Below are 10,843 nucleotides of genomic sequence, written 5' to 3' on the forward strand. Positions count from 1 at the left end.
AGGTGGGTTTGGAATGTCTCCAGAGAAGGAGACTCCACCACCTCCCTGGGCAGCCTCTGCCAGGGCTCTGCCACCCTCAAAGTAAAGAGGTTCCTCCTCACGTTTCGATGCACATTCTGATGTTCAAGTTTGTGCCCGTTTCCTCTTGTCCTGTCCCTGGGCACCACTGAAAAAAGCCTGGCCCCATCCTCCTGACACCCTCCCTTTAAGTATCTATAGGTGTTGAACAGAGCCCCCTCGGTCTTCTCTTCTCCAGACTAAAAAGCCCCAAGTCCCTCAGCCTTTCCTCATCAGAGAGATGCTCCAGGCCCCTCATCATCTTTGTAGCCTCTGCTGTCCCCTCTCCAGCAGTTCCCTGTCCTTCTGGAGCTGGGGAGCCCAGGATCCTTTGGTAAAGCTGGCTGTCCCAGGAGAGCAGGCCTGTCCAGCAGGATAAAGGTTGCTGTAGAATATGTCCATGCTCATGCAAAGATAACTCTGGTTTCCTCTGGGTTTCCCAGTAAATGAGGCCATCTGGATGTATTCAGTGCACTTGGAATTTGTCTGTTCTGAATATGGGGGGATAAAAAAAAAGAAAGAACCAGCCTCTCATTTGTGGCAGCTTCAAACTGGTGCACCAGTAGGTTTTTTGTCTGCAGAGACAATTTCAGCTGCTGGGATGGCCTGCGTTCTGGTTTAGACACATGCCCTCTACCAGATTGAGGTTTTCTACTTTCGTGCATCTTTTTTTTCCCCTGGTATTTTTGCATGTTGGTGCCCTTCTGACATCTTTGAGACCCTAAAATTGTGGCTAGAAAATGCCAAATGTGCAAGTAGCCTGAAAGAGAATGCTGCACAGCAGCGAACGTGCTGTTGGCACTGAATTTTCTTGTGCTTCTTGAACACAAGAACCACTGCTTTAGAGGTACCCAGAGCTGATGGTGTTCTCCAAAACATTCAGCTGCTGCCAAAATACAGTTTGTTGTTTGCTAAGTGACTGGAAATGGACTGCTCTGCAGTAGCCATGGTTTGCCCCTCGTGCTGCAATAAGATGGAAGTGAGTCGGGGCAGCTTCATTAGTCAAAGATAGATGAAATTGTATCAAAAAAGGGTTCCTGAATCCCAAGGGGCCAAGTGGAAGTAAAATGGACAAATTCCCAGTATGGTTCCAAATGCCACCTTTCCTCTCCATCATCAGAACCATACAAAGAGTTTCCCAGGGAAGAGAGATATCGCCATATAAATAAGCGTTCTGGCTGATAGGGTACCAAGAAAAGCTGGCTGATTTCCTCTCTTGATTTTTTAAAAGGGTTTTTCCACTGCTCTTGCATAAAGCAACCTATCAAAATTAGCCCCCGTGTTTCACCGAATCTGGTGCAGGAGCTGTCTCTGCAAGGGAAAAGGAAATCTAACATATGTGCTCACACCGATGTGCCACGAGTTCCTCTTGGCCTGGGGTTAAGAAAAAAAAATCTGAGTGCACCTCTAAAAATAATTGTTGCCTTGCTTACAGCAAACTGAATTCAAATTTACCTTGTGCTTCTAGTGAGTTTGTATTCTGGCTGCTCCAGGTATGTAGGTGTAGGTTGGTTTTTTCTCTTTTGGGGGGCATTTTTTTTTCTTGCATTCTGTTCTTAGGTTCTAATTGCTAAATCTTCTAATGTTATCTTAATTAAGATCTTTCTGCCTTCTCTTTTTTTTCTCTTTTGGGGGGATTTTTTTTTTTTCATTCTGCTCTTAGGTTCTAATTGCTAAATCTTCTAATGTTATCTTAATTAAGATCTTTCTGCCTTCTCTGGGCTGCTTTGGGTGACAGTCCATTCCCGGAGATGGGAAATTTAACTGGGAATAGGTGAAGACCTTTTTCAGCTTTGTATAATCTCTCAAAAGACTTTCCAGACGCGTTTGGCTTCGGGCTCCTCTGCTGTTTGGTGGCAGGTGGGGACACCCCGGGAACACCAAGTTTACAAAGGATTGAACGTCACAGAAGGAAAGGCCGATGTATCTGATTGAAGTCCTGGCAGGAAGGGCAGAGGAAAGCAGGTCTGGTTCTCCAAACAAGCAGATTTTTGGTACCACTCCATCTGTGGAGATGTTACCTAGCTGTTCCTCACGGCATACGTGATGTATCGGTGACACATGAATCTTGTTTCATCACGCTGATGCCATAATTTAATGCTTACCTACACGTAGGGCCCATCGAGTGTTTGTGGTTAAGCAATTGTGTGCAAATTTGATTGCTTAATTGCAATTATATTGCAGTTTGGAACTGCTGAGGCACATAGAGAAGATGGTTCTGAATACGAAAGCGCTTGTGGACCGAAATAGTGACTTTCTGACAACTTGTGAACGACTTTAACAAATGCCTCACAGCAGATGTAATCCAGGATACACCAGTGCCATTTGCTTTTTATGTAATGGTGCCTATTTTCTGCCTGAATTCCTCAATATTTTTTTTTCTTCTTACATGTGCTATGGAAGAGGAGGAAAAAATGCAGCAACATGAGAATTGCTAGGTGTGCTTGCATATTTAAAGCAGATTTTCTTGGTTGAAAAAAATGCACTAGTATAAGAGCAGTCGAAAATACTGGGGTTTAATGTCAGTCTCAGGATTCCCAGGAAAGTCCCCCATCCCTGGAGGGGTTCAAGGCCAGCTTGGATGTGTCTTTGAGCAACCTGCTCTGGTGGGAGGTGTCCCAGGTTGGAAATCAGTGATCTTTAAGGTCTTTTCCAACTCTCACCATTCTGTGATTCTATGAAAGGCAATTTCCCAGAGAGGTCTGGCTTCCCTCACACAGTTGGTTTTTGGATGAAGCATCTGGTGGAGACTTTGAGTGGAGACTGTGAGGCATTGCACTGAGTGCAGCTCTGAGCCTGAAAGAGAGGGAGCAAATGCTGATATTGGGAAGATTCTGCAGTGAAATGGGGATTTTTCTCCCAGCCTTGGCAGTGCAGTCAGCTGGCTGGGAGCCTTGCAGGGAACCAGGCCCTGATGGATGGTGGGGTTATTTTCAGCAGGAAGAGCCATGATGATCCTGCCGGGCACTGGCCAAGCTGCAGTGTGCTGTATCTGCTCCCCACCTGGAAATAGGATTTATTTTCTTTTAATTGCTCCGTTGCCACGCAGTGGAAATGCCTGTGGTGTTCGTGTGATGCTGGAGCTGTGAAAGCTTGAAGGTTAAAAGAAATCCCCAAACTCATCCCTGAAGAACTCTGCAGTCTTTCTGCTTCTTATTGAGATCTTGGGAGGAAGAGGAGGAAGAAACGAGTTTGTCCTTTTTGTCTTGTGCCACTCCAGCAGCCATCATCTGGTGCGCAGCAGCACCAGTGAGAACCAGATGGGAAAGAGCATGCTCCCAGTTCCCTCTGGCTGTCCCAAAGTGGTGGAAGCATCAAGAAAGGTGTTGATGTGACTGATGGGGGGTACCTGCTCTCCCAGCCCCTGCCTTCCCATCGAAGGCTCCCTTCTTCCCCCGCCCCTGGGACAGGTAGAGCTTTTTAATGCCACCTCCTATGAGGCCTTTCTGTGATGTTCTCATCAAGGGGTTTCTTCTGACTTCCTTCTTCATCCCTCCTTCATTTTCCACCTTTCTCTTCTCTCCTCCCCAGTTGTTACTGATTTCCCAAGAGGAAATGCACTGACCAGTCCTGTTTGCTGCTTCCGAGAGACAGAAAACTCACTGCTTTTTGAAAAATGCTTCTTATAGCCCTGAATTTCAGCTGTGCTGGAGGCTCTGGTGATACCTGTGCTCAGAATGTTACTTTGGCTCTGCCTCCAGCCCAAGCCCCACACTGGAAATGGAGTAGTTCTTTCAGAGATCCTGACTTCTTGACTCCTGGCTCGCTTAAAAAAAAAAAAAAAAAGGGAAAAACCAACCTCTGCTGCAATATTTCCCAGCGCTGGCCCAGAAATTAATTAAGAAATGAGACACTCTCTTAGCACAACCACATCTCGGGGCAGCGCGGAGCCTTCCCCACAAAATGCCTGTCACGTCCTCTCGCCGTGTGGCTGGAAAGGTAGACACAGAATGGAATTGTAATGCAGAGGAATAAATCTCCCCGAGCCCTTTTACTAGGTCACCCAGAAGACATCAGAGTTTTTACACGCAAGAATATTTTTAGGTGCTTTTGCCCTTGCTTTAATTTTTTTTTTTTGTCTTTTAATGAGAAAGCTTGAAGAGGTTTTGTGAACTGGGACGTGGTTTGGAGGTTTTAGGCATGTTAATTCTTCTCTTCTTTTTAGTAGCACAAGTCAAATAGCTTGAAAATACCTGGAAATTAAGGGCTGCATGTCTCCTATGTATCCAAAAAGGGCATTGCATGCCCTATAACAAGAAAAAAAACCCTCTTTTCAGGGCTGTATTCAGAGCACCCTTTTCCCTAAGGAAAATGCAGGGTGCATTTTATGCCTGGAAGCATAAAGGTCCGTTCTTACTCTGACACAAAAATCCCCCTTTTTTTTTTTTTTTCTTCAATTTGCTTTAAAACTAGAAAAAGAAAGATGCTCATCATGAGTTTGCTCTTGTGTCTAGAATGAATAAATTTGTATTTCGATTACTTATTTCTTTTAGTAGCAATGAATTTAAACCAGCCCTGCCTCTTTTTTGCTCTTTGACGTGCTGTTTCAAACAAACTTTCCATGTTTAGATTCCAGGGCTCTTTCATGTGCTGTCTCAAACAAACTTTCCATGTTTAGATTCCAGGTTTCACAACGTGGGGATAAAAACCTGGCTCCCTTTTTCCAGGGGCTTTACCTTGTGCCCCCATCTCCGCAGCCGCCTGGATCCCGACGGAGGCCTGGATTCGGCTGCTTAAAAGCCAGAGTGAAATCTAAATCCTTTCTGAGCAAAACCCTCTCCCTTCTGTGCTTTATCTGTACCTGGCGCTGGAGCAGAACGCTGTAAAGGAAAAAAAAAAACATCTATGACTGGAAAAGCTTCCCAGGAAAACACCCTTCTGTTGCTAAATCTGCGGCTGAGGCCAGTTGCAGCGATGTTTTAATTGCCCTTTGTACAGCAGAAGGCAATTAGCCAAACAATTTGATGCTGGGTTAATGTCTCAGTCGTAGCCGATGCGTCTCGAGCATCAGATGCCCTGAAATATTAATATTCCGTGGAGTGCTCCCCTCAGACTGTGAACAAAAATAGTCCCTGTCCTCCTGGAGCTGGAAAAGGCTGCGGCAAAACCGAGCCCAGCCAGGCAGGAGCAGGGTGTGTTCTCCTCCCTCCCGCTCTCACTGGGGTAACCTGGCAGAGGTGCCCTCTCCTTAAAGAAATATAATTATCTCTTGGCTGGAGGAGAACACTAGGTCACCCTGCAGTAGAGGTTAAGGTGTCCTAGAAAGCTTTACACTGTTTTATTTCTTTCTTTATCGGAAATCTCACGGAGAAAGTGGGGCAGTGGCTGCACCCTTTGTCCCTGCAGCACCCAGCCTGGCACCGAGAGATGGGCACCCTGTGGGGCTCCCACTTTCAGCTGATGAATCCTATTTCTTCTTTTAATAACAGAGGTAATTTGCAGTAGATTTTAACAGTTAGTGTCAGGTTTGGGACCCTCATGTTGTCACCCTGAGTCTGGCTCTGCTGCTGTAGGCTGGGCACGATCTCTGCGTGTCATCAAGTAAGCAAAAGCCACTGGGTTTACCTCTCTCCTCCTGAGAGAGAGCTTTCCAAGCCTGCTGAGGAGGAGGAGACACCTTTCAGTACATCATGAGAGGATAAGCCACTTCTTGAACCACCATCTTCTGGAATAGATGCTCTGCTCCTCTCTGAGGCCTCAGGCAGTGGTTTGAAAGGATGTCGCAGGTGCATATTGAAGTGTCTTGAAGATGTAATGCAGCACACTCAACCCCAAACCTCATTTATTGTCTGCTTGGAGACCTTCAGCTTGAAAACTTAATTTCCTCCAGGTGTAATTGCCCCGTGTAGGCACAGGTAGTATGGGATCACTCAGCCAGTATGGAGTGTTCTTCCCTTGCCAGCTTCCTTCAGTTCCTGTACCCGGCAGCTTCTTTTCACACAAGACCAGAGAATTGGAGTCTTCTCCAGAGATCTGGAGTCTTCAGTTCATGGGTTTTGTCTCAAAGTATTGTCATGTTTGATGCGTAAAGACGTTTTAAGGTGTCACAATCACAGAATGATACAGGGTTGGAAGGGAATGTAAAGATGTTTTAGGTGTCACAATCACTGAATGATATGGAGTTGGAAGGGACCTCTGGAGATCATCTCCTCCAACCTCCTGCCAGAACAGGTCCACCCAGAGCAGGTCCCACAGGAACGTGTCCAGGTGGGTTTGAATGTCTCCAGAGAAGGAGACTCCACCACCTCCCTGGGCAGCCTCTGCCAGGGCTCTGCCACCCTCAAAGTGAAGAAGTTTCTTCCTTCATCTTCCTTATGGAAGAATCATGTTTTCCTGAACAGCAGAGGGGCTGTTCAGCTGGTTGGTGCTCTGCTGGCCCTGGCTGCTGCTGGGCTGGAGCCAATCCTGCGGGAGAAAAAGCAGCTAAGAGTTAATTTTGTAGGGTTAAATTAATTTTGTAATTGGCGAGTGTGTGTTTCTTTACATGGCAAATGAGCAGAACTTCTGCAGAGCTGGGTTGGAAATCCTCTTTGAACAGACATGGGCATTTTCAGGTGAATACACACGTACTAAGAAACACTGTAGCTTAAATATTCCTACAGCCATGATCTTCTGAAGCTGATTTGAATTCTGCCTCTAATGACATTATCCACCAGCCCTGTTACTGCCCAGGAAGAATCCAGCAGGAGGAAGGCGTGGGGTCCTTTCTGCGTTTGAAAAGCCCTCACCTTTGAATTACAATAATTCCTTTAGCACTTCAACTTGCTGAACCTTTTCCCAAGAAGTTGGGATGTCATTTTTGGAGAAGAGCAGCTTCAGTCCGTGTTGTTTTGTCGCACGAGGTGTTCTCCTTGTTCTTGTTTGCTGCAACTGGATGAATTCTTGCTGAATTCTTTTAGAAGCTGTCCCAAACCCCTGCCCCTTCTCTGTACCTGTCTGTAGAGGTTGCCAGTGGGAAAGGGAATTCTAAAATAGACCCTTAGAATAAATTCCAGTGCCTGGGGGGGGGTGTCTTTTCCAGGAGCACCCAGATTGGCCTTTGACTGGATTACCAGATCAGCGTCCTGCCATCACACAGCAGGCCACGTGTGACATAATTAGCCAGCTAGAAAGCGAATGGGCTTTAAAGGCCCGTACCTTCTGTAGGGGTTACCAGTGGGAAAGGGAATTCTTAAATAGACCCTTAGAATAAATTCCAGTGCCTGGGGGGGGTGTCTTTTCCTGGAGCACCCAGATTGGCCTTTGACTGGATTACCAGATCAGCGTCCTGCCATCACACAGCAGGCCACGTGTGACATAATTAGCCAGCTAGAAAGCGAATGGGCTTTAAAGGTGGTCACTACGGCACCGCAGCCATCTGCTTAAGGGGAGGTTCAGCTGGGGCAGCCCATTGATCCACCCTAATCTCCCGTGAGGAATTAGGCTGCGACGGGGCTGCTCTGCCCAACGGGGCTGCTCTGCCCAACGGGGCTGCTCTGCCCAACGGCAGCGACGGCATTTCTCCAGAAATTCATTCGGAAGACCCTCTGTTGATACTCAGGGCTGTTGTGTTGGCCCACCTTCCCCTGCAGCCTTCCTTAGAATAAATGTATTTATGGGTTGGCTGAACCAAAGGGTCTTCGTTGGAGGGATTTCTGACTTGTGCTGCGTGAGAGGTCCCCAGGGGTACCCGGGAGTGGTGTCACTGCAAGGTCTAACGAGCGTTAAGCGTAACGAGTCACAGGGTGTTTGTGCACCAAGTCTAAAACCCTGCTTTGAGGATGAACATCTCGATTCAGCTTTGGGAAATTCCTGCTCAGACAGTCTCAGTGCCCAGTCCTGACACCCCACGGAAGTTGTAACAAGGCTCTCGGACAACTCTGTTTCAAAGCTGAAGGTGCCACAGAGCCCCAGGGACCTCCTGCAGGGACACCTGGATGTTTCTCAGCTTCCTGCACCAGGGAAGAGCTGGGCCATCCTAATTTTGTAAGTTTGTGGTAGATGAACTCAAGTTTGACATTGAGATTTCTCCCTTGTCCCTCAATCTGTCTGGGAAACCAAGCCTGGAGGACGTTCTTGCAGACCTTCAGTTGAGCTGCTGCTGGGAGAGATGTGGGGATGGCCATTTTTCTTTGTAAGATGGGCTCGGTGTGGGAAAGCTGGGCCATCTTAATTTTGTAAGTTTGTGGTAGATAACTCAAGTTTGACACTGAGATTTCTCCCTTGTCCCTCAATCTGTCTGGGAAACCAAGCCTGGAGGACCTTCTTGCAGACCTTCAGTTGAGCTGCTGCTGGGAGAGATGTGGGGATGGCCATTTTTCTTTGTAAGATGGGCTCGGTGTGGGAAAGACAACAGCTTCCAGGGGGCTTGTGACTTTCTGTTCAGGGTCTCAGGGCTTCAATGAGCAGCTTGTAAACAGAAGGGGTTTTTTTTTGTTTGTTTTCTTTCACAGCTAGTCCTGACATCACTGGCCACAAGCGGAGTGAAAACAAAAACGAGGGGCAGCTGGGAAACCAAGCCTGGAGGACGTTCTTGCAGACCTTCAGTTGAGCTGCTGCTGGGAGAGATGTGGGGATGGCCATTTTTCTTTGTAAGATGGGCTCGGTGTGGGAAAGACAACAGCTTCCAGGGGGCTTGTGACTTTCTGTTCAGGGTCTCAGGGCTTCAATGAGCAGCTTGTAAACAGAAGGGGTTTTTTTTTGTTTGTTTTCTTTCACAGCTAGTCCTGACATCACTGGCCACAAGCGGAGTGAAAACAAAAACGAGGGGCAGGAGGCTCTCATGTACTGCAAGTCCGTGGGCTTCCCCCACCCCGAGTGGGTCTGGCGCAAGAAGGTCAACGGAGTGTTTGAGGTAAGAAAAATGAGGGTGTCAGGGCATCTATTAACCTGCCCAAACCCCCCACTACGGGAGGAAACGAGCACTTTGGGTTTAGGGATATATTATTTGGGGTGCCTTAGAACTTCTTGAAGCGCAGTTCGGGGATGTTCACAAATTACAAGATAGGAGTGAGGAAATGTGATTTTAAAAATGCACTTGGTTATAAATTTCTCACACTCCTTTCCAGTTTTACTGCTTGAGCTCACAGAATCACAGAATTATGAATGAACTTCTTGAAGCGCAGTTCGGGGATGTTCACGAATTACAAGATAGGAGTGAGGAAATGAGATTTTAAAAATGCATTTGGCTATAAATTTCTCAAACTCCTTTCCAGTTTTACTGTTTGAGCTCACAGAATCACAGAATTATGAATGATACAGGGTTGGAGGGGACCTCTGGAGATCATCTAGTCCAAAGCAGGGCCACCCAGAGAAGGTCCCACAGGAACGTCTCCAGGTGGGGTTTGAATGTCTCCAGAGAAGGAGACTCCACCACCTCCCTGGGCAGCCTCTTCCAGGGCTCTGCCACCCTCACAGCAAAGAAGTTTCTCCTCATGTTGAGATGTTGAGATAGAACTTCTGATGTTTAAGTTTGTGGCCGTTGCCTCTTGTCCTGTCCCTGGGCACCACTGAAAAAAGCCTGGCCCCATCCTCCTGACACCCACCCTTGAAGTATTTATAGGTGTTGATCAGATCCCCCCTCAGCCTTCTCTTCTCCAGACTAAAAAGCCCCAAGTCCCTCAGCCTCTCCTCATCAGAGAGATGCTCCAGGCCCCTCATCATCTCTGTAGCCTCTGCTGTCCCCTCTCCAGCAGTTCCCTGTCCTTCTTGAACTGGGGAGCCCAGAACTGGTCCCAGTGCTCCAGATGGGGCCTCCCCAGGGCAGAGTGAGGCAGGATGACCTCCCTCCACCTCCTGGTCACACTCTTCTTGATGCACCCACGAGGCTTAATAAGAGGCTGTGGCAGGGACACCTATTAACCTTTAAGTGATTCTGGTTTTGCCCTGTGACAGCTGACCTAGTGAACAAACCCATTTGAGCAGCAACTGGAATGGCAGAAGAGAAGCTGGAGATTGCTGAATCCTCAGCCCCCAACTATTTTTGCATTGTACGAGCTGCCAGAGAGGTAGCAATTTGCTTGATAGATGGGGAAAAAACTGTTAAGCAAATAACTGTGGGTTTGTTGTTCACTGTTAAGTGCAAACTTAAATTTCTATGAGATGGTGACTTAGAGGGTTCTGGGAGTCACCAGAGCCCTGGGTGGCACTGTGCAGATTTCCCTTCACCCTGGCTTTCTGGTGAAAAGTTATTTGATAAACTCGCCCCAGATCAACCCTCAGGCAGATTAAACATCCCTACTTTGTGAAAGTTTTGTCCCTTTTTTTTTTTAATTCTTTAAAGAGAAGCAACTCTGAAAGTCTGGTTTTCAAAGGTAGAAAGAACGTGGTGCCTTGAATTCCAGCTTGAAACATCCCTGAAGTCGGGGGCTGCCCCCACCACGAAGCTGTGAGCAGCCTGTGGTTCTTCTAAAAACATAGTGAGGGCAAAATGTTGTTAGGGTGGTTATACCTGAAACAGTTAGGAAGTGATGGGGGGCAGAATAATCTATTTAGTGCTACTTTCTAATAATAATGGAATGATAATAATAACGGAATAGAATCATAGAATGGTTCAGGTTGGAAGGGACCTCAAAGATCATCGAGTTCCAACCCCCTGCCCTGGGCAGGGACACCTCCCACTCGAGCAGGTTGCTCAAGGCCCCATCCAGCCTGGCCTTGAACCCCTCCAGGGATGGGGCAGCCACAGCTTCTCTGGGCAACCTGGGCCAGTGTCTCACCACCCTCGGAGTAAAAAATTTCTTCCTGAGATCTAATCTGAATCTTTTTTCTTCCAATTTAAAACCGTTGCCCCTTGTCCTATCACTAC

The 10,843-nt window shown here is 47.3% G+C and overlaps 1 protein-coding gene across 1 annotated transcript in view; it reads left to right on the forward strand.

Annotated features, from left to right (window-relative positions):
• Positions 1 to 10,843, forward strand: part of NPTN (neuroplastin) — a 42,506-nt gene that overhangs the window by 15,078 nt on the left and 16,585 nt on the right. Inside the window, exon 4 of the mRNA XM_014953838.1 lies at positions 8,757 to 8,890. Within this exon, the coding sequence (XP_014809324.1) occupies positions 8,757 to 8,890 (134 nt within the window). The remainder of the gene's footprint in view (positions 1 to 8,756; positions 8,891 to 10,843) is intronic.

The sequence above is a fragment of the Calidris pugnax genome, unplaced genomic scaffold, assembly GCF_001431845.1.
Source record: "Calidris pugnax isolate Ruff unplaced genomic scaffold, ASM143184v1 scaffold237, whole genome shotgun sequence".
Classification (NCBI taxonomy): Eukaryota; Metazoa; Chordata; class Aves; order Charadriiformes; family Scolopacidae; genus Calidris; species Calidris pugnax.